Consider the following 15,667-nt stretch of genomic DNA (forward strand, 5'->3'; position numbering starts at 1 on the left):
CCTATCAAATTTCCAATGGCATTTTTTTACAGAACTAGAACCAGAAATCTTAAAATTTGTATGGAGACACAAAAGACCCTGAAGAGCCAAAGCAGTCTTGAGGGAAAAAAACAGAGCTGGAGGAATCAGACTCCCTGACTTCAGACTATATGACAAAGCTACAGTAATCGAGACTGTATGGTACTGGCATAAAAACAGAAACATACATCAATGGAACAAGATAGAACATCCAGAGGTAAACCCACGCACCTTTGGTCAACTAATCTATGACAAAGGAGTCAAAGATATACAATGGAGAAAAGACAGTCTCTTCAATAAGTGGTGCTGGGAAAACTGGACAGCTACATGTAAAAGAATGAAATAACTCTTTGACGTAAATCACAGCAAGATCTTTTTTTTTTTTTTATCAAGATCTTTTTTGATCCACCTCCTAGAGCAATGGAAATAAATTTTAAAAAAAGGGACCTAATGAAATTTTAAAGCTTTTGCACAGCAAAGGAAACCATAAACAAGATGAAAAGACAATCCTCAGAATAGGAGAAAATATTTGCAAATGAATCAATGGACAAAGGATTAATCTTCAAAATATATAAACAGCTCATGAAGCTCAATATTAAAAAAACAAAAAACCCAATCCAAAAATGGGCAGAAGACCTAAATAGACATTTCTCCAAAGAAGACATACAGATAGCCAAGAAGCACATGAAAAGCTGCTCAACGTCACTAAGTATTAAAGAAATGCAAATCAAAACTACAGTGAGGTGTCACCTCACACCAGTTAGAATGGGCTTCATCAGAAAATCTACAAACAACAAATGCTGGAGAGGGTATGGAGAAAAGGGAACCCTCTTGCACTATTGGTGGGAATGTAAACTGATACAGCCACTATGGAGAACAGTATGGAGGTTCCTTAAAACACTAAAAATAGAATTACCATATGATCCAGCAATCCCACTACTGGGCATATATCCAGAGAAAACCACAATTCAAAAAGACACATGCAACCCAATGTTCATTGCAGGACTATTTACAATAGCCAGGTCATGGAAGCAATCCTAATGCCCAACGACAGATGAATGGATAAAGAAGATGTGGTACATATATAAAATGGAATATTACTCAGCCATAAAAAGGAATGAAATTGGGTCATTTGTTGAGATGTGGATGGATCCAGAGACTGTCATACAGAGTGAAGTAAGTCAGAAAGAGAAAAACAAATATCGTATATTAACGCATAGATATGGAACCTAGAAAAATGGTACAGATGAACTAGTCTGCAGGGCAGAAATTGAGACACAGATGTAGAGAACAAATGTATGGACACCAAGGGGGGGAAAGCGGCGGGGGTTGGGGGTGGTGGTGTGATGAATTGGGCGATTGGGATTGACATGTATACACTGATGTGTATATAATTGATGACTAATAAGACCCTGCTGTATAAAAAAAATATAAAATAAAATTAAAAAAAAAAACTTTCCCAATGCCATTCTGTTCCTTATCTTTACTTAGGTATACTTCAGGTAAGATTTATACTTTGCTTTAAAAAAACTCAAGACTATTTAATGTTTTAAAATTTGGTACAAGAAAACACATTGTAGGCAACTGTCGTTCTCTGTAGCAGGAAAAAAGGGAAAGTTTTTGCCTTTTTCCATTTCTTAGAGACAGAGAAATGGCAAGCAGAAAAACCCAGATTCGTGAAGGCTCTCAAAAAAGTTCCACAGCAGGTTTTGCAGGCAGGGCCTTGGCCTTGGGTTGAGTTCCTAAGAGATTCTGTCTCACTGACCAAATGGCATTAAGTAGCAGCAGTCAGGTGAGTTATGGGGAGCTGGGGCGGCCCTGAGTCATAGAACCACAAGGAATCTAGTTTCCTGCCAATTCATGAAATACTAGACTGGAGGTGTCCAAAAGCTTTATGCAAGGGGACCAGCATGCATTAGGCTGATGATTGACAATATTCCATTGCTACTGTGCCCTTCGGAGATAGGATGCTAGACGTTTCTGATTTCTGCCATGTGGACTGGGTAACCTAGGAGAGTGACTCTATACCTGAAGGAAACTGAAAACATGTTACACAATGAAGGTGACAAAGATGCTCAGTCAATGACTGGTAACAATGACAACAGCCGTGATGATAAATGAAAATGATGAAAAATGATTATTCATTTAAATAAACTGATAACTATATGTCTGTATTTTATTTCCAGGTGTGAAGATCAGGAAGCTAGAGGAACTATCATATTTTCCAGTACTTTAAACGTTTGGATCTGTGAGAGAAAATATTAGTATACCATGTCCATAATTTCTGTAAGTGCCTCCAGCTGAGTGCTGGTGAATAGGCCATGGCCATATAAGCCATATTTTATATCTTCAGGGCCAAACAATGAGATATTTGGAAATATCTAGGAATTGATTACAGGTAGAAGAAACATCACTGTTGAATATATTTATCCTTGACATAAAATTAATAGAGTATGGTAAAAATTTTAAATGCATCCCTAACATTATTTCTGTGTGCAAAATAGAGAGTACTGAGCTAAAAATAAGGAAAGTAATCTAGCCGTTATGTATGCTTTCATGGCTATATCAATGAGTGAAAGCACCTCGTAAACTCTTGGCAGCAGCTTCCTTCTACTGGGAAATGGTCATTTCTCTCCATTTAGCCTCAAGAGGGACTCAGGTATGCAAGCCAGGGAACCTGGAAAGAACACAGTTCTAGCTTCCACAGAAGGCAGTTCAACCTTGGGACACCCTGCAGGGACCATCTTCAACCTGGTTTTGAGATGACTGGTTTTCTCCACTCTGTTTCCACAATATAAGTGACCTAGATCTGACTGACACCCACTGGCCTGATAGGTTACCTTGCTGTATTGACATCACTGTGGGTCCAGAGATTATCATTATCTTTAATCCTCAGAATAACCTCCTCAAGAGTCACATCGAAGAACTCTAGCCCAATGAGAACACGGTGCCTTTTTCTCTAACTAGTGAGAATAACTTGTTTCCAGAGCCGTCTATAAGTTTCTTAAAATAATAGGAAGTAAACTTATTATAGAAATTCTGATGGATACCACCAGGCTCAGTGAAAATAAGGAAAGGGTAATTAAAGCAATGGATGAAGAGTGAGGCCCTTCCATGTTTACCTAAAATGGGGGCTAACTGTCTCGGTTAATTAGAGCACACTGAAAATGAGAAGACATGTATATGTTTGTTCATCACTTGGGCCTGATAGTTTCACACAAAGGAAAAATATTCAGACCATCACCACCAAGCTTAGGCACCACTGGGACAAACGCCTGCTGGAGTGAACCACGAGGACCAGGTGAAAAATAATTCAAGCACACGCTGACTTGATGGTGGGAGCAGTGGCTTAATTTACACAAAAGTTACAGCTGGGAAGGTTTGGGGCTGAAAGATCTCACTAGATGGCACATAATGCTACAGGTATTTGACCATTAGCCCTCCCCTCTTTGTAAATATATTTTGTAAGAGAAAAGGTAAAGAAAGCTTTAATGTTTCCATATCTTCTGCTATCAAAAGTTCTCCAGAATCCAAGTAAGCACTCACCAAGTGACCTTTAACCCTGAGGTATATATAATTCTGGAACAAATACCTGCTTTCCCTTTTTTTTTTTAACAGATGTAATTCTGAAATGTAGATCACAATTTTTACAGATACTGGGGAGAGGGTCAGCAAGGGGATGGCGTGGCATTCAGGGGAGCACCACCACGAATGTCACGGCACCATGATGCCCTGATAAACGGCTTGGTTGGAAGTCAAGGCAGTGGTTTTACTCTCAGCGTGGCATCAACAAGATCTGAAGCACATCTTCCATCTATTTGAGCCTCAGTAAAACAAGGGTAATAGCATTTCCCCTACTTACTGAGATGCACCACAAGGTATTAAATAGCAGCATTTGGAAGGAAGGCACTGAGCACTACAAAAATGTGAGATGAATTATTAGCATATGACTCCACAAGGATAAAGAGCGAAAAAGCGAGTCAACCCCCGGCACGTTTGGACCACGTGCCAGGTGTTTGGTGCAGGACAAACATCTGGATGTGTGATTATATTTTGTATTCTTCCTTCAGCTGTTAGAATATTCTAAATATTAGGGATCAGCAAAAAATTACTTTGAGCTTTGAAAATGGGACCTGGTGAAAAGTTTAGACTATTAATTGGGAGCTGGCAGAATGCTTTCAAGAATGATAACAAACCAGGCTGAGAAAAACCTTTCTGTCATATATACAGAAAGGCTTCTGTCGTAAGGCAAAGGCTCCAAATCAGGAGGAAGCTTCAGCAGTTCTCTTTGACAGCATCCTCTTATAGCATTTCTTCTTCTACCCTTAGAATTTCCAGTTGTATAATTCAGCTATGTATTTGGACAAGGTGTTAGAATACTTTGCGGGTTCCAACTGATTTGGATGATAATGAGTTAACGTACGATGGGCAGCACTTCTAGATTCTACAAGAGCCACTGCTTCCCCCCTCCCCCCAAGGAAAAAGCAAACGCCAATGCTATTTTATTAATTTTTAATTATGTCTAAATTGAAGCCCAGTATTCCTTTTCCTGATGCAGATACCACTATGGTGTGATTTCAGTCAAAACATTTTCTTAGTCTCTATTAATCCCTTCTCTGTAAAGGAAAATGACATTTGCTATTTATCTCTCTGAAAGCATACTGAAATAACTTTATTTTCCCCAAATGCATATTATGTATACACAAAATGAGTATTTTCTATGTTCTTACTGAAGTTTAAAATATTGTCTTTTTAATGGGATAGGATGGCCTCAAGTTTGACTATAACTGTACAAAATGCTTGAGGAACTGTCTTTTTGCCACAAACATGAAGCAGATTAAAAATCTTGAGGACAAACAATATTTACAGATACTGACAATTCCTTCTCAGCTTGGGGCCATTCTGTACTTCACAGTTTGGACAAAACCATTCTGTAAAGTGTTGCAGATACAACTCTTAGAGTTAAAAGTCCCAAGATTAAGTCCTGAGCCACAGCTTTGCAGGGGAATGTTTTTTATATTGCCTCTGGAAATACCACAACTTAGATAGAGCAGTGATATCAGACAAAGTTGAAAAGCACACTGCTGTTACAGAGCAGTCTGTTTTCCTGATTCTCAGAGCCTTAATATTTTAAGACTGACATTACTCACTATGACTGAGCCATCTGCCCACGACAATCTTCCATGGCTCAGGGACCAGGAGTGACTGGATGTGATGGGAAGCTGGGGTGCGACCAGCCTGCTCAAGCAGATTGAGCCCTGAGGCTCAGCGAGCCAGCAAAGAATTGGACAGACAAGATTATTCCATTACATCCAGTTCTGCTGAGGTCATGGAGTCCTGCCTTGTTTAAATTAGACTTTACACCATATTTAGTCAACCCTCATAGAGTTAAAAGTTTAGTGTCTCTGTTGTCTTCAGTTGGCTAAGTCTACATCAGGCTGCAAGCCATAACACTCAATTAAACCAAACAGTTCTGGCTGCAGAGCTAGTCAACACGCAGTGTTAGGTGCCTGTAGCCGAGAGCCATCCTCCTTGATAATGTGAAAGAAAACGGACCCACAATTCGCAGAGCCATCAGGAAAACTGCCGATGCTCCAAGGCTGCAGTGTACAGTATCATTGTTTTTCTCCAGATAAGCTAAGACAAGAGGGACTTTCTCCAAGGAGAGCCTGTCTGACTGCACACAGGCATCTACACCCGCCCCACACCATGTGCCAATCATCTTTACTATAGTCTATTTTTTTCTTCCTCAATATTTAACTTCTATTTTCACGAGGTCCACGTTTCTTTGCTCACTTTGATTAATTTTATCCTCCACCAGTTTAACTTAAACCAGACCAATAATTCTTACGGGAGAAACATTTAAGAGGGGTCATTTTATCGGGCAGATCCAATAGATAGATAACATGCAAATTACAGAGTAATAAATTAATCCTAACTTACTACCCTGTGAATTAGGATTGAATGTCAAAGTAAGTCTTATTTTTGGCATTCTCCCTTTTCAATGATCACACACTGCAATCTTTACAATAAATAATTTTGCTTTAGTAAGTGGCTCTGCAGACCCCTAGTTATTAGGGACAGCTCAGGTCACAGTCACCCCCGAAGCCTCCCATGAGTTGCCTCTCAGTATGAGTTTGCATGTAGGAATGGTTACTGCTGCCCAGAAGAAGCCTGTCTGATGTTAATTAACTCATCAGTTCCCCTCTGCTCTCCCTGCACTCACCTTGGGGATGCTGAGCTGTTCCTGGGGAGGAAGATGATACCGTGAGAGCCTCTTGAGAGTCTAGAGATGAAGGGCAACGGCTCAGGGGGGCGGGTGAGGCAGGGGCTGCCGGTGAGGTCAGGTCCAAGGAGAGGTCAGCTCTGCCCCGGCTCACACTTCGGCTTCTCAGTTCCTTCTCATGCGCCTCAGCTGCCAACTGCTCCAAGTATTTGTATCTGAAAGTTAAATTCCAAAGGGTTTCCGTAAAAAGAAAGAGGAGCCCGTGGCTGATGCTTGTTTATGGATGAAACACCTGCAGAGTGAGCTGGTTTCCTGATGCACAGAGCACAGCGCAGGGCTGGCTGGAGGGCCCGTCTGCCAAAAACACCCAGCAAAGCCAAGATGCTAATGATTAAAAATCCTGCATCATTCATAACCAAACAAACAGGGGGAAGTGGCAACATCACAGTCCCCAGATACTAGATCCCTGCTGCAGAATCCTATTTTGCTCTTTTAGGAAACATTTGTACCAGCAAGCAAAACAGCAATAATGACCATCAAAAAGCCCCAGCAGTGACAGCTGAAAACCACACTCCCTCAGAGCTCGCAGCTGTGAAATGCGAGGGTGCCTTGGTGCGGCAGAGAGGAACAATGCCCCAAAATACCAAAAGGTTGTTGGACGAAGCCCTCTCTGGATTTCTGAACCTGCTTCAATGCTAACAGCAATGTGGCTGGAATTCACTTTGTTCTCTCGGTGTCGACCATGGAAAGTTTTTTATATTCTAAAATATTTCTGAGTAGGACTCAGACATCCAATAGCTTGGACCTGACGTCACATATAGTTTATTCATCAAAGTCAGTTTAAAAGAACAAAGATACATCTGTTTTGCATTTCAGGCAGGCAGAACCCAGTAACTGTTTATTAAGACCAGCTACCAATCATCTTCCTCATAGTGTGCTTTATAGATCAGACCAAAATAGCTTTGAAATATGTGCCTCTTCCAGATGTCTGCTAATTTTACCCACCATTATTTGTTCAGGAATAAATTTATGAACTCAGCTGTAGCAGGTTTCTGACTATCGTATCCACCATGAAACTTTGAGACAGCTTATTCCAGACCCTCCCTCACATCCATCCAGGTTCACTGCTTCAGTTTCTTCCAATGGGCAGGCCCCCATCCCCAGACACTGCACAGCGCACTTTTACTTCAGCCTGATAAGAAAGGCAGAGCGCACAAGTAAAACCTTTCAGGAGGATGCATTTAAAAAGCACGCGTTTCTTCATCCATCCTTTGGGGGGCGTGGCCCCCACATCTGTAGTCATCACCCCTTCTCTCTGCCAGTCCCAAGGCAGTCAGTCTGCCCTTCAGGACAGGCTCGCACACGCGTCTCCCTCCGGGAGGCCTGCCTTGACCACCACAGCTGGAAGTGATCCTGGCCTTGCCTCCGAACTCATGTCGGATATGTAGTCCATTCAACTCAGATGGCATTTTACATTTACTGCCCGGCATATGTAGTCATCTTTTCACGTGTGTAGGTCTGTGTTCAACAAACAGATAATAGGATTTTTGAGACCAGGAAGGTTACCATCCTTTGCTCTTTCCTTCGGCACTGTGCCTTCGTTGGCCGACGGGAAGCAGGCGACGTGTGCAGTGAGGGACCTGTCAAGCAGTAGCCTACCTGTACGTCTCCCTGCAGCCCAGGGCACCAGGGGGCAGAGCCAGCTGACTGCACTTTCCTGGGGAGTGAGTGTACTTTCATGGTGAATCTCTGACAAAAGATGTGGGACGGATCTGCATTTACAAACGTCTGCGTCACCCTTACCGGGCGAAGCTAGACCCAGAAAGAAAGCTTTAGAGACTCTGGACTTTCCTTGCCAACAATGTCACCTCTCGAACAGCGCGAGAGGGACCAAAAGGAAGATATTTCTGAACTTGAATCAGACCAGCAAGGAAAAACCACCTGGTCGTGGAAGTGACAGGAAATGTGGAAGAAAGTGTTCTTGAGGGCAAGAGTCAGAGCCCATATTTTAAAAAGTCTGGGGGCAAACGGAAGGCCAGGAATGCTACGAGCCCAGGAGGAGTTCCTGAGCACAGGTGTCCCCACATGTAGTCCAAGCCGTCTGCGACAGGATGGGGGACAGGAAGGAACAAAGTGCAAACCAAGGGGCCTGCACATGTCCAGGAGATCGGAATCCTGCAGGAGGGAAACAGTGCCCTAACAAAATCAGAGGGGTCCAGGGAGAGAGGTAAGAAAGCCTCGCACAAAACACTTCAGGCCAGGAGGACATCCGATCACTAACCTCCATTCAGCTGGCCTGGCCCTGGACCTGGCCTCTCCATTCCCCTCCCTGTGGGCAGCCAAGCTAGCAGGTATGTACTGGCAGCCAAAGGGTTCACCCCATTTTCCAGGGGACCCCAGGGGTGGCTCATCCAGGTTCTGGGTAGATATGACTCGAAGACTACTCCTGTGCACCCCTCGGCTCACAGATGTCATCCTTGAGGATCCTTTAGACAGGGGGAGAGTCAGGGGTTTAATCTGAATCATTCCGAGGATGTTTACATGGTAAACAAAAATGGCAGGGGAAGGGGCACGGGGCCTTACTAAATGGGTAGAAATTTTCAGTTCTACAGATAAAGAGTTCTGGAGGCTGGTTGCACAAATACGTGAATGTATTTAACACTACTGAATTATACACTTAAAAATGGTTAAAATAACAAATTTTATGTTATGTGTATTTTTCCACAATTAAAAACTTTAAAAAATGGAAGGGGTGGGGAGGCCCAGGTGTCAAGAACCACTAAATCTTTCAGTGTTCCCCCGAGATGGGCCAGAGTGGGGAGGGTAAACGGGCGTGCACGGGGAAAGCCAGGCTACCCGGCATGGAGAACTATCTCCCACAGAACCTGGGGAGGAAGCTGACCTATATCCCGACCTTCCCTTAGACAGTGACTCTAAGTGGTACTTGATTTAGGAGCCCGCCAGCCCATCTGATGACTGTCACATCTCTGGCTGCCTAGCAACACCACCCCCAACCCACAGACTCTGATGTAGCCTCCCAGGTACAAAGCACTGGGTTTTCTATCCACAGACCACAGCCCCCCAAAAAAGACTTTTTCACCTTTGCTACCCTTGTTGAAACAGTCTTGTTGTCCTGCCTCTGTCCATGTCTTTGTCTTTTCGTTATTTATTAAATATTCTGTTGCGTGCCTGTCATGTGCTAAAAACTGCAGTAGGCACTAGAGATTTAATAATACATAAGAAAAACCCCACCTTCTTGGCACTCATAGTCCAGGCGGAGGTACAGAAACAAACTTTGGAATGAGCTCAATACCCAACAGGGTTGCAGGTGGCAGGGCTGGTACTGCCATCAAGGGAACATATGATCATCTCTTTCCGCAGGGTCCAATAGAAACCCTGCTTGACTTTCAACTATACCGACTTACTAATGACTCTTCCTGCCACCCAACTACTAGGAAATTCTACCTTACATTAAATCAAAACCTGGCTCCCTCTAAGTTCTACTCTGTCCACAGACTGTGCTCAGAACCCTCTCTTACTGCTTCATGATCACTTTCAGGCATAATTTCCCAAATCCTTGCCCAGTCCCAACTTCCCCCCTTGCACTCTGTCCTCAGAACCTGTTTCCCATAAGGTACCTCCTCTCCATGTCCCGCTGTCTCCCTCAGACTACTCTCCACCCTGACCCCCACCCCACTCCAATAGTTCCCAGCCTGCATCTCCTTCCTTACCACACCTAAAAAAGGATTATTCATGAATGTCAAGTCAATCAATATCAGAGAGATCCTCTCTTATAATACTTTAAAAAATTAGAAATAAACCTAACAGAAACTTACTCTGGGTCTGCACCATTATCAATAAAACACTGCCTGAAATTATGGAATGAGATGACATGAATTGAAATTTTAAAATTAAAAAATTCATTACCCCTCAAAATAGCAAAATGACATTTATCTTGTTACACTCGATGATATGAACCTCAAAAACCCTCTGCTGTGCCTCTTGCTGTCTTTTTGAGTCTTTGCATTAGGGGAAAGAGTCATGGGACCAAACAAACATGAAGAGCTAGAGTCCTCTTCCATGTCTCTTTCCACCTCTGATCTCCATTAGTTTCCCCATCCATTTCCAAATTCCATTATACTTGGAAATCTTATCTTTTCCTGGCTTAACAGGAATTCCCAACTGCTTTCCAACAAGGGATGAAAGTATATCTCCCTCACTTCCATCTTTACCAGGTAATTCAAGCATCCAACTAACCAGGAAAAGTGGCTGGTCCAAATCAAAGGAAAATGCTTGGCTGCTTCCCCAGACCTCTGGGGAAACAGGGGTGGGCTGTAAGGAAGGAGTCCCCCGTGGAGCCATGGAGAGCCCACTCCTGCACCAGCTAAGAACGCCCAGGCAGATGGGTGGTGTGGGGCTGAGGTCGGAGAGCAGAACAACAAGGGAGAGAAGAGGAGTGGAAAACTCCTCTGCATGAATTTTCCAGGTACAAGTGATGCTCCACTTTGGGGGAAAGAGCAGTAAATAATACTCGGAAAGAGGTAGTAGTGATTCGGGAAAAATTTGAGGTCAGTCTGAACTCAGCTCAGACCTTGACACAGCACCTGGTCATCTCTCCAGGAGCTTTGAGGACTTGCCTGTGCAGACATAACATGACAGTCAAGTTGTCCAAAAGTTCAAAAAAGTGCAGAATCTGGTGGGGAATCTAAAAAATAAAATTTGATTTCTTAAACCTGGGTATATACGTCATGTCCCCCAATGTCAAAAACAGGTACTAATTAGACACCAAAAAGTCTCTTTGTTTCTCTGCCAGCAACTTTCACTCTAAACTTGCTGGCCACAACTGATTACCAGGATGGCAATAATCTAACAGAATGCCGGAATTAAAGCAATGCCATGGTTTTGTTTATGAGGCTGACATAAGCATCTAATTTTTAAATTGAAAACAGGCAGTATCCACTCTTCCCTGCCTCAGACTGTCCTGATCTATTTAGCTGATGGTGTCTAAAAAAAATTAGCACAATTCCACTTTTTATTGGCATAATTCAGAGACTGTTAGGTTCCTGACTGGCTCTGGCATGAACTCAGCCTTTCAGCTCTCCATGCAGTAACCCCATCTGGTGGTGGAGGGAATAACTGCAGGCCGTACAGTGGTAGGGGGTAAACTTGCCTTTTGCTGGTCTGCTTCCAAAAACAATTTCCTGGGCTTATCTAAGTTTACCAGACACTGAATACATTAACTTGGCATGGCTTAATGGGATTCAAAGTATGTTGCTACTGAAATGGTTTACAGCTTAAATATTTTAAAGCTGTCGGTTCCTTTGCTCATTTATTCGATACATCCTTCTTAAGTGCCTGCTATGTGCAAGCCCTGTGGCGGGCACTGGGACACCAAGGAAAATCAGGTGTGGTTCCTGCCATCCAGGAACTGAGTGCGGTTCAGTAGGAAGACAGGCAAATGACCGGGCATCTCCATGGAGAGTCTCAGGAGGGTGTGGCACCCCAGCCAGTGCGTGGCATAGTGTGTGTGCTCAAATATTTGTTGAAGAAATGCTGAGCCAGTGACTTGGAAACACACAGGAGGGACACCTAACCCAGGGTCGGTCAGCAGTGGTGGTGTAAAGCATTTAAAATATATACCACATGCCAACATGCCAAACGAATATGCTTATTTGGTGAACAGTTTTGGAGGAACAGACACATATCTCACACCATGAGGGCACTAAATAATAAATCTGTACTTACTTGGAAAATTGAGATAACCAGGACACTCTATTCTACAAAATGCCAGGTACCCAAGGTCTTAGGTGTCTTAGGTGAAGCTATTATATTTTAATGAACACAGTCTCCTCTGCATGCTTGGTTGAGTGCAAAGTCACGTGCCATTTGGTTACAATGGGAAAGAAACAAATACAAACCTTTCTTCTCTTGCTTGTCTTTGCTCTTCTCTTTTGTCTAAATATTCTCGGCTAATGGAAATATGCAGAAGAAATGAAATGGGAAAGGAAAAGAACAAAATCAGATGCTCATAAAATTGCCAAGAAATCATTAACAGAGTATATAATGAAAGCCCATTATCATATCAGAAATGGAAAGTGGTTGTCATTGAATTTTTAAAAAATAAATATAAAGGCTATACTTTAAAAGCACTAAATATAATGAGCTTTCTATAAAATCACAGGGATGAAAACATGGGATTACTGGATTCACTCAGAGACTTTGCTAATTACTCTTCAGAAAGAAGACTAAGTATATAAGGGGAGGGGAGATAAAAACATTTTTAAAAGTTAAAACAATTCATAAATAAAATATGGCAATGACAAGCAAGCAATAGCTTTCAGAAGTGATTAACATACAATCAAGCTCTGGTAACTCCCCAGCATTCATCTCAAGAATTAAATCTGAGTGGGCCCAAGTGTCTTGGCCATTTTGTGTTGCACTCTACAGTTTGCACGTTCCTTCCAGGGCCCAGGATTCTTTCTCCGCATCCCTCACATTCTCGGTTTCTAAGCAGGAATCACTGGAAGCTCTTGCTTTGTGCATTCTCTCTTGTCTTTATCCACAAGATGTCCAAATTTGTCTAATTTTGATGTTTGTTTTTCTGTTCCTACTGGAGAGGTTCCAACTTGAATCTAAGTTTAAGACTGTGTGGTCAGTCACTTCTCAGTTAACCATTTGTTTTCCTGGAGAATTCTGACATCACAGTTTTCTACGTCACAAGGTAGCTTAAGTACTCCACCCCTCTGTGCACTGATAACTGGATATAAAGGGGTACTAAGTCAGAGCAACCAAAGCAGGTTAGGAGAGGGAGAAAAAGCAACAGAGACAAATTTGTTATCATTTATAAACATCCATTCTCATCACTTACCACACTAGAAATAATATTTCCCATAACCCAGGAAACTTAAGATCATATTCGACAAAAATAACAACAGATAAGAATGCTTTGCAAAGAAAAAAGCACAAGGATCATGACTAACTTAAATCAATGAAGTGGCTGATAAAGGATCAGCCATTTGGGTAATCCCAGGGACTACTCTATAAAGCTTTTCTTATTTCCTTCTTTGAATTTCTTTTCATTCACATCCTCAGATTTTCAGAATGGAACTGAAGTCATCATAATTAATAGTTCTTTGCAGTCTTTACTGACGATCAGCATTCCTTTCTGGACAAGGATTATTTTGCCAGGGTCTCTCTATGCTCTTAAATGACGAGTGAGATCCTTTTATGACCAAGAGGAAATAGTGAATAGCTATGAACGTGATCCCTGAAGACAGGTTGCCCAGGTCTAATTCTCACTCTGCCAACACGTGTGCTGAATATATATTACAATGCACTCTTGTCCTATTCTTCTGGGACTTCAAAGATATAAATACTAGATGTATTGTTTCACAGGTCCATGAGGCACTGTTCATTTTTTTCAATATTTTGTTTTGTCTTTCAGATTGGAGAATTTCTGTTGTTTTAACATCAAATTCACTGACTCTTTCTTCTCTCATTTCTATTCTGCTGTTGAAACCATTCAATGAATTTTTTATTTTGGTTATTGTATTTTTCAGTTCTACAAGTATTTCCATTTGGTTCTTCTTTATATCTACTATTTCTCTGCAGAGACTTTTCATTTGTTTCCAGAGTATTTGTCTTTATATCTTAGAACATGTTTATAATAACTGCTTTAAAGTCTTTGTCTGATAACGACAACATCTATGTCCATTTTGGTTATGCATATTTTGATTCTCTTTTCCTTTAAGAGTTTTCCTGTTTTTCTATGACAAGTTGTTTTGGATTGCATTCTGTACATTTTAGGTGTTTTGTAATGAGACTCTGGACTCATTACAAAATTCTATGAAGAATCTTGATTGTTTTCTTTTAGCAGGCAATCAACTAAGTCAAGCTCAGCCGGCAAGTTCTGACTGCCTTCCGATATCAGTTCCAATGTTAGCTCAGTGTTCAAATATTTTTAGTGCTATTTACATCAGGCCCTTATATGCACCACCCAGTGGCCAGTCTGGGACCTGAGTGTGTTCCACTCAGTACTTAGTTCTTAAAGCCTGTGGTATGCTGTTTAGGTCCTGAGCCACATGTGCACAAAACTAGAGAGGATCTCAGGATTGGTCTCTTGATCTCTCTCCTCTTTGTGGCTTTCCCATCATTTTCTGGATTCCCTGGGTCTCCCTTCCTGGTCCTCTAGCCAGAAAGCTTGGGCTTTATTTTCCCTGCTCTGCTGCAGACTTTCAGTAATTCTATCTGCATATAGGGCAAGGCAGCAGGAGGACACAGAGAGGAAAAGAAGTGCTCTTGCAATCATGCTCTTCTGATCACAGGAAGGGTTCCCTCCCTCAGAGTTTTAGGCGCCTGCCTGGACACTGCTGCCATCACTGTGCTTCTGTAACAATATTGCTTGGAGGCTGGGGTAGGAGAGAAGAAAAAAATAAGAAAAAACAGGAGACGTCTCAACTCTCTGACCCTCAGGAATTCATTTTGCAGCTCCCCAGTCCAGAAAAAGAGGGCTTCTTTTACAGCTCTTTCAGTTCCCACTTGGTATGTGATTCTGAGTTTTGGAGTGCTGTTGAGTACATGCCATGTGATATTGGAAGGAAAAAATGGTAAACTCTCACTGGTTTGGTGGAGCTTTGAATGCTAGTCTCCATCCCCAGTTCACCTGCTCCCTTTTACAGTTCAGAGTTCTCAGAGCTCCATGCTTTAAATCTGTCCATGATTTATGGTTGCACTGAATGATGTGGTAGAAGAGACAGGAGGGAGTGTGCTGATTCCATCTTTCCCAGAACTGGTACCCTGTTTTAAGAGGTTTTCAATCAAAATCTTTAGATGCGTAAGCTAATCTCTGAATTTTCCATGTGTTTCAGTCAGATTCTCTGCTGCTATTTGGTGGTGAAATATGTGAATCTCTCAGAAGGCACTGAATCAGGAAGCATTTAACCTGTTCCAGTGGTTTGACAAATAGGTCTTTCCAAAAGTGACAACTTCCAGAGCTACCTCATGAGAAATGGTGCATACAGGTCTGGTCTTTCCATATATCATTTGGTAGAAATCTGACAGCTCAAGGTATATACCACACAATTATGGTATGAGAAGGATGTTGGTTTACTTCATGCAGCCCATTAGCCCCATCTTACAAAAGTCAGGATTAGTGTTTCACCCACAGACTTGGGATACTTCTTTTCATATAGTAGTGAGTTACGGTCAAGGCAAGTTCACAACTCTGCTCATGTTTTGGTCATTTCTACAATTCTACGTACTCTTCCTGGCTGCTGGTAAAAAAACATTATTGAACTTGTAAATCCTCATTGACAATGCTTTACATTCTTTGTAGATTTCACTGGGAGTAATCGATTGGAATACTTTTCCCAAAAAAGTGAACTGAGGAAAAAGGAAGTAGAGATGGGAGAGAAATAAAAAAAA

The 15,667-nt window shown here is 42.1% G+C and overlaps 1 protein-coding gene across 1 annotated transcript in view; it reads right to left on the reverse strand.

Annotated features, from left to right (window-relative positions):
* The window catches only part of FHOD3 (formin homology 2 domain containing 3), a 429,142-nt gene that overhangs the window by 98,045 nt on the left and 315,430 nt on the right, over positions 1-15,667 (reverse strand). The window contains 1 exon segment of the mRNA XM_024764148.1: positions 6,245-6,459. Within this exon segment, the coding sequence (XP_024619916.1) occupies positions 6,245-6,459 (215 nt within the window).

The sequence above is a fragment of the Neophocaena asiaeorientalis genome, unplaced genomic scaffold (assembly GCF_003031525.2).
Source record: "Neophocaena asiaeorientalis asiaeorientalis breed wild unplaced genomic scaffold, Neophocaena_asiaeorientalis_V1.1 scaffold670, whole genome shotgun sequence".
Taxonomy (NCBI): Eukaryota; Metazoa; Chordata; class Mammalia; order Artiodactyla; family Phocoenidae; genus Neophocaena; species Neophocaena asiaeorientalis.